The sequence below is a fragment of the Epinephelus moara genome, chromosome 2 (assembly GCF_006386435.1).
Source record: "Epinephelus moara isolate mb chromosome 2, YSFRI_EMoa_1.0, whole genome shotgun sequence".
Taxonomy (NCBI): domain Eukaryota; kingdom Metazoa; phylum Chordata; class Actinopteri; order Perciformes; family Serranidae; genus Epinephelus; species Epinephelus moara.
This window is the reverse complement of record NC_065507.1, coordinates 34,641,580-34,662,330: the sequence shown is the minus strand read 5'-3', so window position 1 is coordinate 34,662,330 and position 20,751 is coordinate 34,641,580. Positions and strand designations below refer to the sequence as shown.

General features: G+C 38.2%; 2 protein-coding genes across 5 annotated transcripts in view; one reads left to right on the top strand and one right to left on the bottom strand.

The window, feature by feature from the left end:
- gdpd4a (glycerophosphodiester phosphodiesterase domain containing 4a) overlaps positions 1 to 3,962 on the top strand; it is a 48,353-nt gene extending 44,391 nt beyond the window's left edge. Inside the window, exons 16-18 of one of the 3 annotated variants that reach the window (XR_007571835.1) lie at positions 948 to 1,027; positions 1,767 to 1,917; positions 2,478 to 3,962. Coding sequence is in view for 2 of the 3 variants with exons in the window: in XM_050073370.1 (XP_049929327.1) it covers positions 948 to 1,027; positions 2,478 to 2,584 (187 nt within the window). In the remaining variant the exon portion in view is untranslated. The other 2 variants (XM_050073370.1, XM_050073380.1) reach the window with 2 other exon arrangements.
- A 6,269-nt stretch (positions 3,963 to 10,231) lies between these two features.
- myo7aa (myosin VIIAa) overlaps positions 10,232 to 20,751 on the bottom strand; it is a 204,974-nt gene continuing 194,454 nt past the window's right edge. For both annotated transcript variants that reach the window (XM_050073350.1, XM_050073358.1), the window contains 9 exons: positions 20,333 to 20,438; positions 20,100 to 20,213; positions 18,965 to 19,052; positions 18,263 to 18,369; positions 17,858 to 18,043; positions 17,114 to 17,230; positions 15,279 to 15,362; positions 14,974 to 15,093; positions 10,232 to 14,107 (listed from right to left, as the gene is read on the bottom strand). In XM_050073350.1, the coding sequence (XP_049929307.1) occupies positions 14,015 to 14,107; positions 14,974 to 15,093; positions 15,279 to 15,362; positions 17,114 to 17,230; positions 17,858 to 18,043; positions 18,263 to 18,369; positions 18,965 to 19,052; positions 20,100 to 20,213; positions 20,333 to 20,438 (1,015 nt within the window). In that variant the 3' untranslated portion in view covers positions 10,232 to 14,014. The remainder of the gene's footprint in view (positions 14,108 to 14,973; positions 15,094 to 15,278; positions 15,363 to 17,113; positions 17,231 to 17,857; positions 18,044 to 18,262; positions 18,370 to 18,964; positions 19,053 to 20,099; positions 20,214 to 20,332; positions 20,439 to 20,751) is intronic.

Sequence of the window (20,751 nt, the reverse complement as noted above, 5' to 3'; positions counted from 1 at the left end):
GGGGGCAAACACTTTTTCACACAGGGCCATGTAGCTTTGGATTTTTTTCTTCCTCATTAATAAAACCCTTCATTTAAAAACTGCATTTTGTGTTTACTTGTGTTATCTTTGACTAATGTTTAAATTTGTTTGATGATCTGAAACATTTAAATGTGGAAAACATGCAAAAAAGTAAGAAATCAGGAAGGGGGCAAACACTTTTTCACACCACTGTAGTAAAAAATATGCCTCACATTTACCAGCTGCAACATTAAAATGATGAACACATTACTACATGTATAATTATAATCCAATAATACACATTTTTCTGAAACGGACTGTTCTGCATAAGTATATTTTGATGCTAATACTTGTGTATTTCTATTCAAGTAAGGTTTTGAGCGCAAGAATTTTCCGCCTTGAACGAGTAGTGTAACAGGGGCTTATGACAGCCGCCTTTTACTCCCCACTGTCAAGTGTGACTGCTCTGAACTATAAACATTTTTGTTATATGATGTGGTCACACAGCTCATTGTACAAACAAAGTCTTTATGAGCATAACCAGGCCATTAAACTGAGTATATGAAAAGAGCGTGAGTATGAATGTCAGTAAGATTCATTCTGTCCTTTCAGACAGGTGAGGCTGTTCACTGAAAAGAGCCGGATATTTTTTTCTCATGGCCTCCTCTGTAGCTTTATTTTTGCTTGATTTGTTGTTATCACATCTTTTATTTCATCATCAATCTCTCTCTTCTCCCTTTTAACTCTCACCTAGACCTCCTCATACACACACACACACACACACACACACACCATCAAACGTACTCAACGTTCACATCAAAGCAGTTACAGTGGCACATGTGGCAGTCTCAAAGCACTTTGGTAAACAAAAACACACCTGGTTATTCTCTGCTGCTCTGATCTCTCTTTGGTGTGTGTGTGTGCGTGTGTGTGTGTGTGTGTCACAGGTGGAGAGAGAGAGGCCTGCCCTTCTGGTCCGGGAGCCGTCAGCCTCACGAGAATGGACCATACAGCAAATTCAGGACGGGTATGAGAACATTTTTCTTTTCTTCACTCTTTTGGGTTTGTTTTGGGTTCTTTCCTGATGAGGAAGATTCTGTTATTACATTGCATATGTCTCACCTAAAATGTTTTTAGAAACATATTTTAGCTTACTGTTTAATGTTAATCCATGGTTGTTTTGTACCAGTTGGCCACCATAAAACAGACAAAACAGACAAGTTCGCATTACGTCACCCACATTTTGGTAGCTGTAGGTTTTCTACCTCTTGAGCTAAAGGGAATGCCACAGTCCTTTTTCTCTGTTTTCTGTGGTCATGTATAGCACCAATTTCAAAAGTATTTACGTCTTTCCACTGATTAGACAGCCTGGTTTTATGAAAAGACCATCTTTCCAGCAGTAAAATACTTCTTTAATGGAGTAGCTTGTTTGCAGGAAAAATACTTTTCAGCTGGTTTGAAGTCTCAATTACATGTTGTATCTTGTTATCTAGCAACACTAACACATCACCTAAGTTTTGTTCGGTTGCAAAAGTGTGCGGACTGTTAAAGTTTTGAAATGTTACTATCGGTGATGGCCTTATATAAGCATGTCCCTTAGTTGATTCTATCTCTGTACTGAACACAGAGATGTAATTGACATTGATCTTTTATTTTATCTTGTATTTATTTGAATGTAGCTTGGCTTAAGCTGTAGCTCAGCCAGCAAAGGCATTATTATGATTACTGTATTTGCATGATGTGATGCTCTGCTGTGTGTGTGTCAGACTCTTCAGAAGTCATCTGTGTTCGCTGGAGCCCCCTCCACTCTGACCCCCCTACTGGAGCCCTCATCTCCCTCCCTTTGGTCTTCAACCCATGACACCCTGCATGTCAGCCCTGCATGTCCACCCTGCATGTCCACCCTTCAGGAACCTTGTATGAACCCTGAACCCTGTTTGAACTCTGCAAGCTTCTATGTTTCCTACAGAAATCTAACATGAACCTTACATGAATCCCATAGAGAGAGATGTGTGTGATTTAAATGTCTCATCACTCCACAAGCAACAGCAAAACGAAACAGTTGTATATAAAGAGCTGCAACAGGTGTCACGAACTCCATAAAAAACTCCATACACTTTGACAACCACAAATAACCTCCATCAGAAAACTATATGTGAACTGTATACGAAGCCTGGAAGCAAGTCCTTACTGCGGTGTATGTGTCCTTGCGTCACGTACCAAACTGGGCAGATTGCATGCTTCTTCTGTTTTTTCTAATCTTATGTTTGCATTCATAGATGCATGGCTGTCTTAAGCCAGGCTGTTATAATTATCCTAAGCTGCCTATACTCAACCCCCAACCCCTCGTTTATGTTTCCCAATCACCCTTGCCTCAAGTCTTTTCTCCTCCCGTAAGGCCTCTGCATTACCCACAGTGCTCCCTGACATGTGGAAGTATAGATTTTGAACTGTTGACCCCCCCCCTTCTTTTGCAGAGCTGAGTGACGTGTGGTCCATCTCCAGTGTCAACGTCCGGCCTGACCTACGGAGCACACCAAACTCACCCAGTACCCCACATCTGCCCACTATTACAGAGGAGTGACTGGGGGAAAGAGAGAGACAGACAGAGACAGACAGAGAGACAGAGAGAGACAAGAAAGGTACAGATAATGTCAGATGAAAAAAAAATACTTTGAGAGTATTAAAGCCCCTGTTAACTTGGTTTCAAATCGAAGTATTTGTCAGTAACAATAAATATTCATGACTAAATAAGTCAGTGTTTCCCCTATATCCATTTAGTAGTGGCACTGCACTGCTGCTAAATGATAAGTGCTGCTGCTATATAAAAATCTCCCCATAAGCAACTAAGTCGCTCAAATCAATCAGCCACCAATCTTTATTGGCGGATCTACATAGTTTGTGAGACAGTTTCTCTATACACTGCTAAAATAACTTCACAAGTCTGGTGGTTCTGACAAACCATGTACCTGAACACGGTTTGAATGTTTGAACGTTTACTGTTACATTCATGGTTTATTGCTAACATGACATCCAGCTCACCTGCAAGTCCTGAGTGCAGACACACTGTGTCTCTTTCCTTGCTGCCACCACACACACGCATGGGTGTGATACACTCAGCTGTTTTCAGTGTTAACATTTAGCTTTGTTTTGTCCTGTATTGTGTCCACACGACAACATGGCATTGTTCTGTATACCAACTCTTTCTCATCTGTATTTCTTCAGGATTAGATTTTTGTCTCTGCTACTGGAAATTCAGAGTTTACAAGGGGGGATCAGGGGCAGCAGTAACAATTTTTGGTTTTGACCAAGCGGGGCTGAAAAATGAAGCCAACATGGAAGTGCCAAAAACTTCAGTTCCTCAAATGGCCACCTGAGGTTGGCTCCAGAGGCAAGTCGATCCCCATAGACCCCCATGCTAAAATGCCCAACTTTAAAGCAGAAATAAACATGTTTACAGCCTGGTACAAATAACATTTTTCATCACTATAGCTAATTTCTGCGTTCATGACAATTGTACAGGAGGTGAATTTTTAACTCGCCTGTTTACATTTTATTGAGACTTAAAGTTACGCACATTTAGGGGCGGGTTTCTTTGACAGGCAGACTGTCTGCGAGGGGTCACCACAGTCTAATCTACGCCTCACTCCTCCACAGCTCCACCCTCTCATTCGAATTTGTTCACTTCTGCCTCTGTGACGTCACGGCAGCTACGTCCATTGTTTTTTTCCAGTCTATGGTTTTGATGTCATTACTCAGAAACCCCTTGAACTACTTGGATAAAATTTTATGTAGGTAACTTGTTATCTGTGTTTTAGTTGATAATAGTCATCAATTGTTTTTACAACTAATAGAGTCACAATATTGATCCAAACACTAGATGTCAAATGTTAGTCTGAAGAAACAATTGTAACAGTATGTGGGTTATGAGAAGCATTACAATAAACATAACTTCAGATCTATGACTGTGTACAAATCAGCATGTCATCAGACATGCTAAATATCTTCTAGTGGCGCAAAATAAAACTTATGCACTTCAGCACCACTGCTGGAAAAAAGACTAGGGGAAACACTGACTATCAAATAAGATTTAAAAGCATTTGTAGTTATTTATTTAACACTGAAACTCCAGATGCAGTTTGGTCAGATTTTTCTCAGAGTGCTGGCAATGTAGAGTAAACAAACAACCAGTGAGAAGAGTTTAGCAAAACCCAGAAATGCAGAAATGACTCATGTGAAATAACCAGAACTGTTCTGTCTTTGGCAGACAATTGTCATACAGGAGCTCATCTGTCATAGTAAGAAGCTGAATGAGAAAAAGTGTTTTCATGGCCTTTAAATAAAAGAGAAAAGGCAATGCAGTCTTCAGATAAGAGAACAGAACAGAGAAGCATGGTCAGGTAAAGTAAGAGACAGCAGCCACTCTTGTCTTTCTCCACTTCTTCCCTCATCCTCCCTCAGAATGTGGGCTGACTGCCTGCAGGAACTGGACTGCTAAACCAAACCTCAATCACTGATCTGCCATCAGGGACGGAGTAGACGGACTCTGGGCACGAGCACCAGAGCACCAGTGTCCATTCCCATACTGTAATTTCATAGATGCCATTAAACAGACTGGGCAGAGAGGACAGTTGAACACTAGCCCAGAGGCTGACATGCTTGAACATTTTCATCATTCAACGCCACCAGCTGAGCTCAACAACGCAAGAAACTAAACCTCACAAAAGAAAGAAGAAACCAATGAATATGTACTGCTGTAGTAATACATGAGTCGCTTTCACTCTTTCTGTCTCGTGTTTCTAGTTGATAAAAACCAAATGTTTGTTAAAGGAGGAGCAGCAGAGAAGCTGGAGCAGAGGATGATGATAAAATGGACTCTTATGGACAAGGAGCTACACTCTTCATTTTCAGCTGTACAGATTTCAGGTGCATTAGACCAAACCTTAAAACATGTCTTAAATTTTAATCTCTCTGTGTCTGTGAGTTGTTGGATGTGGTGTATGAACTGTACAGTGTTGGACTGACAGACTGAATGTAAACCTGAGGCTTTAGAAGGTATTGTTAATTACTGTTTATGTTTTGTACTAAAGTGAATGTAATATCAAGCAGGGCCATGTTTCCCAAAAGCATATGAGGAATGTTTTGGCTGGGAGTCATTCCCGTTTGACTTCAGATTTGTGCCAAATGTAGTATCAGCTGCTATAAAGATAAAGATGCTTTTGAGAAACCAGACCTTGTTACTCTTTTTATGAGGCAGTAAATACAGCATCTGCTTTTCCTCAAATATACGCACACAGTACTTTTTGGAAGTATGACTATGTAGTCCATTTGTGCTATTTTGTCCTAACTTAAACTGATTTTAGATCTGAAATCCAGAGTGTCTTGTCTCAACTTACAGGTTTGAAATCCATGAGGTAAGGACCTTGATTTTCTGAGCGGTTTTGCCAGTTTGCTGTACAGTGTTGAAGATGAAGCAGGACGTGCTGCAGTAAGTGCCATTAAAAAGACACTGGCTTTGTTTTCATTGTTAAGAATCAGAATCATTTTATTCATAAAGCACAGTCAATGTATTTATTAGTTTATTTAGAAAATATAACAATAGTGTCTGACAAATCTCCTTGGATGCACATCCTTCTATTGCAAGCAATTAGTATAACATGGTTCACATTGATGGAGTCTGACTCACCGGATCTGGACTGCGGCTTCAAGCCTGCCATTGGCTGGCTGATTTAGGCTGGCATGTTTCCTTCCACCCGCTATCTGCATACTACTATTTCCAAATCCCCTTTGCTACAGGAAACAACAACAACAACCTCCAAGCTAACAGTCTCAGTGCTGAAAATGGCAAGTTTAGACAAAGAGATGAAAGGTGTGATAAGGCATGCCCGCTTTGTTGTTTTGGTGAATTGTTTAAAGAAGAAGAAAAAAACGCCTTGTTGACACATTTTAAAAAAAGCCCAGACTCTGTCTCGCGAGATTTTCATGCCCGATATTAATCTGTTTTCTGACATGGCCAGTTGAAGTTAATTTTTACCCTGACAGCGGCATGCGCCAGTCACATTTACCTCACCAATGTATTGACTGTTTCACTTCACAAAAGCTTCTGTGATATTGTCATAATAATGCTCTGCTAGAACCACATACAGCTAGCAAATCGTCTGTGGTTTTGATGGGACCAGTGCGTTCCTCCAGAGCTAAATTATAGTCATGCTTCACCCTTTTAGGGTATTGTAAATCACTAAAAAATGAATTACACAGTGACATACGTCTGTTCATGTTTGTGTTTTCTTTTGCTCCATTATTTTAATGAGAGTGCTTACCTGCTTATATGCAAATGTTTCACCAAAAGAAGTTTGCCCTGACAAGATTTTGTAAGGGCACCGTCACAACATACTGGGCTTATTGCCACCCAAGATGATTTTGATTGGTTTAAAAAAAAATTTAAAACAAGTAAGAGCATTTTTTTCCCATCATAGCAGAATGATAATCAGTAATTCCAGACCTTCTCTGGTGCTGACTTGTACAGCGCTGTGGAGATAGGTCTGGCTATGTGAGACTACATTACATTTAAACTGCAGTCTGTGGGAACATGCTTTTACCTAACTAGCCTTTCGTTTAGTATTCTGAGTAATTTTTAGACTTTGAGAAATTTTGGACAAGCTTAGCATTTGGAAGGTTGGATTTTGGCCATTGATCTCAAATAGACTGGAAGTTGCCCCATCTCTGTGTGTCCTGTACCACCCTTCAGTTTCATGCTGGACTCACACAGGCCTGACTGGAGTGGTGCTGAAACATTTCTGAAGACAGATAAATGTTGAGCTGCAATCAGAAGTGAATGACAACCTGTTATGTGGTCAATGCATTTCTCAGTCTTGAAGTCAGAAAAAAAACATTGCCTATATGATCTAGACCACAGTTAGGGCATTACAGTATGGAATCACATGACAGTCTAAGACTGCAAATGCAACAAAGCAACGTAATATATTGTATTGTTAAATGAATAAATGGTAAGCACCTAGTTTAACTGTATTTGTGTTCCTGTTAAGAATATACTGTAGTAGGCTAAGCATTTTAGCTGTTGTCACTATAGCTGCACAGCCATATTTATTCTATTGAGTATGATGTTTCCCAGTGTTGGACTGTTCACTTTAAGTGAGCAAGTCTGATGACAATGCAGCAACTGTGCTGGATTTCCTTTGAAGATGCATTACATTTTGAGCCTTGCTTGTGTTGGATTCATCCAACTTTTGTTTTATAGATGCTTTCTTATAGTAATACTGCACTAGATAGACTGGAAGGTCTATCTTTCTAGTATCAGACAGTCTCTTAAATTGTTATTTCCCATGGTGATTCAAATGGTGACAATTTTTCAGTTGGATACTAAGATCCATAGAAACTTCTGCATTTCCCAAAATACAGTGCGGTAAAAAAAAAAAAAGGCAGCACTCCTGAACAAAACAATATGTTTTGATGAAAGCTTCTTGGCTGATTTTTCAGCATATTAATTCTGAGTAATATCCACCAAAAAATCAACACAAGGTGATTATTTTGCTGTTTTCTATGTTTTACCTCTGGAATGCTGCCTTTTTTACTTGACTTTAATTTTATGAAATATAGATGTCCAGTTTTAAAGGCAAAGCACTCAACTGAAGTGCATCTGTTCCCTCTTATAAATTAATTTAAAAACATGTCTCAAATGCACTGCAGTATAATCCACTTCTCCACTGTCCAATGGGTTAAATTGTAAATGGGGTTTAACAACATAACATGTAAGATGTGTTTTGGTACCACCATACCATTGTTCCGACAGCCCAGAATTCCGAAGCTACATTAGTCTGTAAAATGGCCCATTTTACCATTTGCCTACACCTAACCACACATTCACTCACGTTGTTGAGTTTCAACATATCTTCTACAAATTAATGTCCAAATTTATGTATCCATGGTTCACGGTAACTTAAAATGCAGGAGTNCATCTTTCTAAGTAGGAGAACTTGCAAAATCAGTGGCTGACTAAATACTTTTTTGCCCCACTGTATCTTCTACAAATTAATGTCCAAATTTATGTATCCATGGTTCACGGTAACTTAAAATGCAGGAGTTTCCAAATTTTTGGCTGTGGGAACAATGGGCAGTGTCCTGAGCTTTACTCTGTTTAGCACAGGTAAACAGCAGAGAAGTGCAGCAGAAATAATGCGTTTGATTCTATCTCTATCATTAGTCAGCTAGCTAACATACACGTGTTTGGTACCTGCAAATCAACCAAGCAATAAACTTTTTTTTGCAAAAGCAGAGGTTTAACCTCAGGCTCTGTTTTTCCATTTAAATTTCTATATTTAAGACAAATATCGTTATGGCTGTGTTGTGTTACGGCTGTGGACAGATATTAATGATGCCAATTACACAGGCTGTTGTATAAACTCTCCCACTGTAGAGGCAAACAGCTTCTCATTTAATTTCAGCCACCTTCATCCCAGACTGGTGAACCAAATTACCTGCTGCATTGACAAGATTTTCTTATTTCTTGGCAAAACATACCTGCTTTTCTGTCTTGATACCTGTAGATAAAAAATAATTTCCTGCAGGGTATGTTCGAGGTCAGTGCTGGTGTAATGGAATTATTAAATGGAGTTATGAAGTTTTACACCACTAGTAGTTCTCCATATTTGAGCTGTGTTTTAGAATTGGCTTCGTCAGTGGTGTGATTTAGGATTCATGATTTGATACTGGAAGGAGAATTTACCCTGCCTTGAGGCTGTGGTCCTGTGATTGGCTTGTACACTGAGACATTGACAATTGTCATGCTTGTCCTTTAATGTGACATGTGTTAAGATTCTGAAAGTGTGGATATCAAACAAGCATGAACTGTCAATATCTCCAAAATCTGAAATAATGTTAAGTGCACGACAAGCATGTAAACACTCAACAATGTCTTTGAATAATGAACCATAGTACTCAATCCTAAGGAAAAATAAAGTATAATAGAATAATAGTATTGTTAAATTATGAATATGGGTGTTATAGTCAAACTGCCATTTTTTCAAATGGGCAAATCTTTGTAGCATTTCACATTTTGTGCTGTACTGAACAGCTATTTTTTATTTTAAGAAATAAGGTTTGGTTGTTGGTAACATGGTCCAAGGTGTTTTTTAATGCCTAAAGTGTACAGACATACATAGCTTATAATGTGTTCTAAAAAAGATAGAAAGAAAACGCCGACATGACATGACATGACATGACAGACATAAAATAAGTCATGGTTTGGTGTGCCATATAAAGTGCCATTAAAAAACGTTGCAGAAGTGTATCGTAAAAAATACTATAAAAAAATCATAGTACAATATGTTGTAATTAAATGCTATAAGTCATAAAAAAAGTATGCCATAAAAAATGCTGTTAAAAAGTCACTGTACTACATCGTAAAAAGGCCATAAAAGTCGCAGTATAGTATGTCATAAAAAATACCATAGAAAATCATAATATAGTATGTGCTAAAAAATGCCATGAAAAGACATAGTATAGTATTATGTCCTAATTAATGCTGTAAAAAAAGTCTTAGTCAAGTATGTCAGAATAAATGCCATAAAAAGTATGTCATACTGAAAAGCTATAAAAAAAAAAAATCACAGTATAGTATGTCGTAAAAAAATACCATAAAGTCAAAATCTTGTTGGGGAAAAAAAAGTTATAGAATAGTATGCCATGACAAATGCAATATAAAAGTCACAGTATTGTACGTTATAAAAAATGCCATAAATAAGTCATAGTCTAATACATTGTAATAAATGCCAAAGTCATAGAATAGTATGTTGGTGTAATGCCAAAAGAAGTCATAGTATTGTATACCTGCTATACTGTATACTGCTCGGAAATTATTGTTGTTGGCACAACGTCATGGTGATTCGGTCTATTTAACAGTCTGTTAATTTCGTGCACCGCCAAATAGCAAACATAGATGTTTTGCAAAACCTGAAAAAGTTACGTTACCAGTCATGACACTCAAAATTTCACCCAGTAGCCTATTGTATTACTGTAAATAGCAACAGTCAAACCTGTCAGCATATAAATGTACTACTGAACAAACATGTTGCAGTATCATGGTAAACATGATACCAGCATCAGCTACAATGCTACGCATAACACCAAAGCCATAAGATCAGTGTCCCAACTGTGTTAAATACACTGCAAACAACATGCATTCATTTAAATTAGTCAAGTCAAAACACTTTTATTTAATGTTTAATACAAAAGTGAGAATGCACATTACACAGGCCATGAACACACTACAGGAAGTCAAGATGATCAAGTTACATAGTCAGTCAATAAAAGAATTAAAAAGGAACACAGGCAATAACACACGTTTGCATTAGTCACAAAGAAAAACGATAAACTGAACAGAAAGGTATCAAATATAATGGTTGGCACTGTTAAAATATCAGTGTATTTGTTTATCATAAACACAAAACAAAACCAGTGCAGGTTAATTAAAGAAGGGTTTGTCACATCAACAAAAACAAGGCAGATTTCAGACTGACAGGCCTGTGTTTTACCTAAACAATGAATGAATATAGCAAGAATTTCTAAATCTTAGATAAGCAAAAATCAGATCGGTGCCACAACAAAATAAACTGGCCATCTGTTTTTAATGCAACCAAAGTGGAAGGAGAGCCACTACGTGAGCGTTTTTCAAGTATTCAAAATGTTGATCTGATTTTACAGCACATATTCTGTTTTCTGGGAAAACTAAAACTAAAGGTAAGTTATTTTGTGTGAAATCTCAGACACTTTTATAGACCAGGGCTCGTATGTATTAAAGCTGTCATAGGAATTTTCCTGAACTTTGACTTAAAGTAAAAACATCCCCAGTAAAAAGCAGGTTTTGGAAAGCGGAGCTAAAAGTCACTTTTAATAAATTGTTTTAAGCCAAAGTGTGTTTCTTCAGTGCTGATTGTGGTGACTTCAAAGTGTCATTAAAGACTATAATCATGTTTACCCAAAATTCCCTCCCTCAAGCACTGAATTAGCCAACAGCAGGCATCTAAAGGTGAAGAGTTGATCTGTTCCTTTTCATTACGCCGCTGCACCATGTAAAATTTCTTTCTTAACACGATTATACATGTTAAAAATGTAAAAAGAGTGGGAACTGTGGAGTTAGAGCATTTTTTTTTTAAACTGTTTCTGAGGCCAGGATTTTTTGGGCAGGCCTGAACTCGTGGTTAAATGACGCACTGGAGCTACCCCCCCTATTTAAAAAACTAATTTTAAAGCGCATAGTATCAGAGTAATTTCATTCGCATGCTGTGTGTAAGCAGTGACTTCGCTACGTTCCACAAGCTCTGTGAGCTCCTTCAGTCTAATAAATACAAGACTAAACAACTGTAGCCACAATCATATAAACAAGCAAAATATTCATCACAAATGTACTTTTCAATCTCTCAGTCCAAACTGGCTACCCAGCCCACCGGCAGTTACTGCTCACTGTTGTGGGTGTGTGCTTTGTGCCAACGTTAATTACTGGTGGTTAGTGACACATTTTCTTGTGGTGTGACAAACTCATAACACATTTAATTTGCTTAACCGGACTACTACACGAAACAGCAAGGGCAAGGAAAATTGCAGCAACCACGTAATTGTCTGCTGACAAAACGTTGTAATGGTGCAGACCCTGTCAGAGAAAATAACATGTCACCATGAGCAGCTTCTCTCGCATTGACCCAGGATCCATGAAGTATTTTTCAGGGTCTCTTAACAGTTCTGTTGAATGACTGCAGTGTTTGATATGATGTCTTAATTATTCATCACTGTGTATTTTGATACAGGTCCAGATCCAGATGAATCTGATTACAGCTCAGCCTTGGTGTGGAGGTATGTGTTCTTTTAGTATTTCCATTCATTCCAAGTTACTTTGATTTTTTCATACCACTGAAATGCCAGTTGGAGATCGGTGAATAATTTTTATTTTAACGATTTGCTAAAACTTTAGTATGCTATTCTCTTAGTAAAGTGGTAAACTTTAGGCAGCTGTGCTGAAAATATGTACTTTTAACACAAAGCTGGAAAATCTAGACATGAAAGTTATAAATGTACACTTTAGTATTTAATAAAACAAATGACATTTCTAAGTACAGGGCTGTTATGCATGATAAAAGTTTGATAAAACAGTCTAAGTGAGCAGTCGACTTAGTGTTTATTGACTGCATCTCATGATTTTAATCCCAGCATAGTGTTGGTGTCGATGTGAATGGCTTCCATAATCAACAACCACCTCTTACGACATGACCAAATTTCTACATTAGTGTCACTTTCATGACAAATTTGCAAACTTCCTCTGCACTAAAAACCCTGGAAAAGCTAGTAGGTCGACCTTAAGTTAAGATTATTTTGATAACCACAGGAATGTTACAAAATCCCCATAAAAACAGCAGCTGCAACCCACAGGAATGCTGGCTAATGCGGTCACAAGAAACACAGAAACCATTAAGGCATGAAATATAAAACTAAACACAAGCAGTTGATAATAATCCACAACATTAAACAAAAAAGGTATAAACATAAACCATGAATTAAGTATTAAAAAACAAAGACTTCATATTAAACTGTTACACACAGTATAGGCCATAAATAGCAGACATATGGACTGGGAGCCAAAACGCATTACAGGTCTGTTTCTAGTGTGTCACACAGTTTTAAATAAATGAGATCAGGTCCCTCAATGCCACTTCAGTTACTCTGTTTGGTTCCAAAGCCATAGGTCTTGTTTGGTTTTCTAAACCCAAACCAAGTTATTCAAAGTGATGAAAGAACAGAAAATATAAATGTTTCTGACTTTGTTTTGTGCAAGAAAATCACAGCCAATACTGTATCTGAGAAGGAACGTTAACTCAACAACTTTGTCAGTATTTCAAGATGCACAAGGCAAGATAGGAACAAGACTTCATGTCTATAGTTTCACTTGAGCTCCTGTGATGATCTAATGTTTATTACAAAAACACACGCGAAAATTGTTGGATGGAGAAAAACATGGACATTTTTAGATCCTTGTCACTAGTGACACAAAAATGTGTTGAGCCTGAGAATGGAGCCACAGGGAGGGTCATGTTGTTACTGTCAGAGTTAAGAGTCAGCTCTACCTCGACATCCTAGCTGTGAGCTGAATGCTAACGTTAGTGTGTAATTATCTCTCGGAGATTAACCAGGGTTTCTGCAGTGTTAACAAAATTAAAGTTTTGTAAATTATGAAGGTTTTTTAAATAGCACATAGAATTAAATCAATCACACTAGTCCAAAGAGACAGAAAACCAGCAGATAATAAAGCCTACAATTATTATTATTAAGTATTAAGTGTTAAATTTTGTCCGTACTTCCCCTCTGTATACACCAATAATTCCTAGAACTGTTATACATTAGTAAAAGGCATAAAATGGATGGTTTGATTAACCAATTAAAACAGTAATTTAATTTTTTGCTGAGCTCAACAATTGTGTCAGTGTCAATGTGCTTCACAGCTACTGTAGTCCACCAGTCTGACTTGTAGTTTAAAGATGTATGATGTCCCATAACAACCCTCAAAAAAAGTTAGTTTATAGATTTTTTTAAGTCTTCCAACTTAAACTGAGTGTCCTCATTTTGATCTGAATCAGCCAAACAAGGTCAACATGATAGCAGCACAGGCTGAACACTGTTTCTGTACAAGCAGGTTTGACTGTTGAATCAGGAACCAGGAAGACTGACCTGTGTGACGGAGAGTTTGGAAGTTTTAGAGGTAGTCATCTTCACTGGACAGTTCGTCTTCATCTTCATTGTAGTTGTAGTGGTAATAGTTGCTGGGGCCTTCGCCGGGGTCGCTGCTGCTGGCAGCCGAACTCTCCCCGGTGAGCTTTGACCCCTCCGAGCTAGCAGAAGGACTGCGGCTCATCCTCCACAGCTGGTGGGCAAAGGTCCGCCGCCAGCTGCAGTACTGGCCAATAGGGCGCAAGAGCCGGATGAGCTCAGCGGCCTCCTGCCAGTAAGAAGTTCACTTGCTTTGGCCCCGCCCGGAGCGCTGCTTGTTCATGGTGGTCAGCATCTGGCTGATGTAAGAGGTCAGCAGGTCGTCCATCTTGTAGCCCTGCAGGTAAGATGGATGCACACACACATTGAAAAGACACATTTGTTTCTTGATGATAGTTGCATAATTTATAGAACATGAACGTGTTTCAGATGGTGCTTGATAAAATGTTAAGTTAAAAAATGTTAGACAGTAAAAAATGCCCATCAGGTTTTTCCCAGAGCCCAAAAACTACATCTTCAAATGTCTTATCTTGTAAGACCAGCTGTTCAGTGATGTTTGATATTTTTCTTGATAAATCAAAACTAATGTCAATCAATCAAAATTATACTGTCTTAATAAATTTACTATAAGACTGGCTTGTCATGATACCAGAAATTTAGTAGTCCATACCAGTACCAGTGAAATTCAACGATTCTAGATACCCAATTTGATACTATGGTAAAAAACAAAAGCAAAACAATCCACTGTACTTAAACTTACACTCCTTTATTAAAACACTCAAATTTAATTTAATTTTTTATTAATCCCTGATGATCCACCTTGAATATCAAGTGCCAGTCTGTGTACTGTAGGTTCACAAGATTTTGTTGGTAAGGAAAGAAACAATAAGAGCCTACAGTATATTAACATATTTCTTCTCCACTGTTGTTCAGCACTTGTATTTTGCTATCGTGTTTTGCGCTGTAGGCCGACATTGTTTTTATTTTTGTCAGCTGACAATTAATTGGTTGCTGCCACTTGCTGACATATTACACTCCACTTACACGTTTTTAACCAATGTTCATGCTGGCTGTGCCCCCAACTGTCTTTTGAAATTCCATCATTATTTGAACACCTGCTTTCATCAGGAAATTCACAGTATCTGAGTGTGTGTGTGTGTGTGTGTGTGTGTGTGTGTGTGTGTGTGTGTTGCTGCCACCTACCAGTGAGGTCTCACACAACAGTTTGCTTCCTCTGACCAGGTTGCCAATGGTAATGTGGAAATAGGTGTTCCCACTGCTCCAGTTGGAGATCTTGGTGAAGGGGTGAGTGATCAGGATGTCCTGCACAAATACACACAAAGGACACAGATTACCTCCAGGGACTCTGACTGACGATGCATACCTATGTGGTGAATGAGTGTAGCCTTGATGGGAAATGAAAGAAACACAGTACAGGTAACATAAAACGACCTAAGTGAGCATTAAAATAAATCAAGACATATGGGGAGGGGAGTACAAACACATACCTTTGTCTTTGGGTCAATGAGACTGACTCCATGCTTGTTGATGGCGATCAGCAGGATCTCTGGGAAGTTGGGCTCTGTGGTTTGCTAAAGACAAAACAAAATGTATGTTGTTATGACGTCTAAACATCAATTGATCGTTTTTTGTTTTTTTTTGCACAATATCTTTATTAGGTTTTTTTCAAAGTAATGCAAGACAAACAAGAAAAAAAAAGGCAAATAAAAAGAGTGAGTAAAACAAGAGCAAAAACTGAACAGGGCATACGCTTCAAGCAATGACATACATTGTTGCATCACTAGTACTCTAAGTTCAAACAAATTCTCAAGAAGAGGTGAGAGTGGCCTATTATAGATCTTATCAATGATCAGGGTCCCCATTAAACTTAGTAAGATGGTCTAAAAATGGCTGCCAAGTCTGGTAGAACTTCTTAAGATTGTTCATCATGCTGTATCAAATTTTCTCCATGTGCAGTACAGAGGTAAGTTCTGTCAGCCATGTCTTGAAAACGGGTACAATTTCTGATTTCCAGTGCATCAAAATCAGTCTCTTTGCTATTATCATTCCATACATAATAGTGTTCTGAACAGGGAGGGTATGAGTCAATAAAGACAGAGAATAGCCAAACAGTGCCACCTCTGGCATGGGCTTGAACACACAATTATACATTTCAACATCAATTGATCGTCTATCATATCTTATCATTTTTACATGTACAACAGTAATGTTTCCCTGCAAAGTTTATGTTAAATATAAGGAATCTCATTTGTCTAATCAGGGGTTTCCTAGCATATTTTCACTGCCTCTCTCGCTCATGGTGGGGGGTTACTAGCTAACAAGAGTGGCATTACTGACACATCCAGTCAGGCCTCTGTTCGGCCTAACTATTGCCAGAAGCAGCTGTCCTGTCAGCAGCAGCTCCTGAGATTTACTCAACATAACTTGTTTTAAGTGAGCTCAGTGAGGGGTATACAGAAGGAACATAGCAGAGGTGGTGGAAGTATTAAGATAATTTCCTTGAATAAACGTAATTATACCACACTATTAAAATACAGTTAGAAATGAAAGTCCTGCACTGAAAATGTTACTTAAAGGAATACTTAACTCACAAAACGACCATTTTTGAATAAATTATTTTGCCATTATTCTGAATTCAAGGTGAAAACTTGGGGACCACGTTTAACAACAGCAAAACTATATCAAAAAAACTAACTCTCACACAGCCTATGCAGTATGATCTAAGTCCCATTTATCTAGTCATATGCTCAGTACTTCACAAACACATGCATTTTCACTAAAACCTTACCTTACTAAAAAATCTTATGTACTACGTTTTTTTAGTGAAAATTAATGCATTTTTTGAAGTATTAAGCATAGGATGTTGCACCGCTATGTTCTACAGTAGCCTAGAACGGACAAACCAAATACTTGCTCTAGCAGGTATTCATTTTCATTTTCATTTTCATTTTCATTTCTTTTCTTTTTTTTTTTTTTTTTTGGCGAAAGCTTTATTTGGTTTTGTAACCAGTTTAAATCCCTGGGACCATTTGTTTTGGAGAGGAGGAGACCCTTGCAGATAATTTCGCTCCAGGTAAAAGCCTCCTGAACAATGAACCATGAGGGAATCCTAACTGGGAGTTCCCACCCCGGCACATGATGCCACTAAATCCTTCACACTGTTCCTTTAAGCACAGTACTTGAGTAAATGTACTTAGTTACAGCCCACCACTGGAAAACTCATAAGACATGAGGAAAAGATGTAGGTGAGGAAAACAGGAAGACAACTTAAAGCACTCAGTGAGAACAACAGACAAGAAGTGACAGCTTCAGGGGCATTTACCTTGACCTCAAAGAAGGCAGATCCAAAGGTTGGCCACTTGTAGATGATTTTTAGAAACATTAGTTTGGCCTCTTCCCTCGATTTACCAGCCTGCTTGTTGAAGTATGCAACCACAGACTGTAATAACACAGACACACACACACACACACACACACACATCTTTAATTACTAAATACTATATTAGAGTAGATACAATTGCAATTAAAATTACAGCAAATGTCTTCAGTATTTTAAGGATAACAACTCATTTTCCAGCATAAACATCCAGCTAGACAAACTTTATTTTTGTTTAAATGACCCAAACATTTACAAATAATGTTACTTTTTAGCTGCCTGACAGCACAGTGAGCATATTGATAAACAGGAATATTAGTGTAATGATCATTTTCATTAGCCGTGTAAACAGCTTTGTAGGAATTTTACCTTTTTCGGAATAAGGGTAAAAAGTGGAATATTTTGTGTATGTAAATGCAGCCATATGATTCACATGGGTCAGCGTAGATAAGTAATTAAATAATCGTAGTCGTCGTTTATACTGAGTAGCAGGTGGCACCTTTTATGGTAGCCTCTCCCACCAGTGTGTGAATGAATGTGTGATTCTGTGAATGTGACAAGTAGTTTAATACCGCTTTAAGTGGTCAGAAGACTAAAAAGGCGCTATACAAGTGCAAGTCCATTTACCATATTTAATATCAATATGACAATGGGGAAGACAGTTTTGTCATCTGAATTTTGCAGGTTTACCCTTTTCCAGTCGTCTGGTGACATCTGACGAATGAGATCCTGGGGAACCAGCTCCCGAAGCATCTTGGGAATTGTAGGAAAGTGGGACTTGTCATCCTCAAACTTGACGCGGTAGATCAGTGCTGCAAGTTGGAAAACCTCTTCTCGTGAACACTTATGGTAGCCACGCAAGTATTTAGGCAGCTCCTAATTATATAACAGATAAAGGTACAGTTGTAAAAATATAAATCAAAATCATTTCAAAATTGTTGGAAGGAAATTGACAAAAAATAAGAAGCAGACAAAAAAAACCTTGAATGAGTCTGTGTCAGGTGAAACAAAGTTTAACTGAAGTTTAGGAGAGCCCTGCTGACTGAAACTTTAGAGGCAAGAGTACTTTCTCATGTTTGTCAGTATAAGACTGACCTGATAGTAGTGAAAGATGGAGTCAGCAAAGGAGTCCTTCCCTGGAACTGTGTTGGTCCACAACTTCTTCATGAAGAACACCTGGTAGGTCAGAGAGGGAACGATTCCTGCAAGGTGAAAAGCGAAAGAGGTGAAATAAAAGTGGATTCAACATTAAAACTCTGTTGTAATGTTAGAATTATTAAATTTCAGGTTTGTTCAGCCTCCATCATAAAAGTTGTGATGTTTCAGAATTCTTGCGAGTTAAAATTTTTTCTTCCTGCATGTTTAGCAAACCTGAATAAACAGAAAGTACTACAGTGATACAGTTCACCTTTATTTGACTTACAGCCCACATTATATGGTATTCTGATGAATGCTGTTACAGCTGGTAGTGTCGTATAGCTTTACATATACTTAACTGCTACTAATCACACTATTATGTCTGTATGTACTGCACTAGTAGTTTCAGTAGAACTATGGTTGTGGGAACTGTTTGTTTACTGCTTGCATTGTAAGTGTCTGATTGCTCTTCTATGGTTTCTATTTTTTCTGTTCTTTTATACACTTCTTAATATTATTATTTCCTCTTTTCTTTATGCATCTGCACTTATTTTTGTCCTTGTGCTGCTGCAACATCCAACGCCTGTGCTGGGGTGGCATGATTAAAAAAAATTTATTTGAAATGTGGGTCCAAGTGTTTGCAGTTCCCCAGGTACCCACCGTCTTTAGCTGGTCGTGATTTCTTGATCCAGTCTGTCAAATGTCTGACAAAGTCAAAGAAGAAATCTCCCTCTGGCACACTAATCACCTGCAGACCCACACATACAGTATATTAGACATACCAGCTTGATGCAAGCTAATCAATAAAGTAACATCACACAGGGTTAACTTTTTAGATGTTGTAAAAAAAAAATGTGTTTCATTATTTCTGTCTTGACAAAAAATTTCAGTCAACAGTCATGGCACACAGGTCACAGTTCAGTGCATGCAGCATTCACAGAGTACATGGTATGTAGACTGATGCACACAATGTTGAACCAAATTTCACTAGCACCAGTTCCACCCTGAAACTTTCAGCCCTATGCTGTTAGCAACATTGCTGGGGTCAGAACAACAAGCTGTTACAGTAATTATACTACAGCGAGCACCAATGAAACATCGGGGCTCAAAGACCCGCCTGCAGGTTCCTGGTCAGCTGGACAGTGACAGAGGAAGAGAGTTGTGCATAAGACGAGCATGGTATGTGGGTGTTGCTCCAACGTTATAGGGTCTGTGAATGGAAACGCCTTCAACATACTAATGCATATTTGACAACATCGCCCAGATGAGCCGATTAGTGGGACGAGGCAAAAACACATGCAGCCTAACTCGTTAACATCGCTGCTTTTAAGCAGCCTTTAGACACAAAAGCAGAATGAGAAAACTTACTTTTAATGGGACTTGTCAGTTTTATTGTCCAGTTTAGAACATTTGTTAGAGAAGTAATCGGTAAAGTAATCAAAATGAATGAGTTACATTACTTTGATGGAGTACTTCAGATATTTAATTACCTCCTAAACAACATCTTAGGTAAAAACTGATTCATCAGGAAGATCTAAGGCTGTGGAATCAAGATCCTGCTTACCCTTAAAATATTAGCAGCTGGCTAATAAAGTGATGATGATGATTAATAATTATCCAAAAACTTAATATTGCCCTTTTAAAAAAGGTGCTTAACTGGGTGAAGACTATGCTTTATAATTAGTGACATTAGTGACAGCAAAAAATGAAACGTATTAATGCCACATTTCTTTTAGAGGAATAATAGAATGTGTAATTTTGTACTGCTCCTGAGAAACACTCCTTGACCTCTGACCTTGTCTGAGATCTTGACGAAGAGACTGAAGCCTTCGGGAGATTTGAGCAGCAGTCTGGTTGAGATGTTCTGGCAGAAGTCCTTTGCTTTGGTGCTGGACTCCACCTCAAATGCCTGAAGGTTTGAGACACAAACAAACAATCTCAATTTTAAAATGACACTTTGTCGTTGATCAGTGAAAATTTCTATTCCTGCACTCTATGTGCGTGTGTGTGTGTCTACAGGTACAGTACCTCATCTGTATCATCAGGGAAGTAAACTTTATGGAAGATCTGGGTTGTCTTATGTTGGATTGCCTCCACTTCCACCAGATGAGGGGGGTACTTCCTGGATCCGTTACTGTTACCATTGACAACAATGAAAAAGGCAGCAAAATGAAAGGTCAGTCCAGTTGCAGTGGCAGAAAACTAGGTACATTCACTCAAGTACTGTACTTAAGTACAGTTTTCAGTTATCTGCACTTAACTTGAGTATTTTCCTTTTATTTTACTTCATACTTAAACTTCATCTCAGAGGGAAATATTGAGCTCCACCTTTACCAGCTGCAACAATTAAGTGATAAACACATTTATGCATCTATTATTATAATCCACTAATATAATACACATGTACATAATTCTGAAATTGGCAGTTGTGCCTAATGACTACTTTT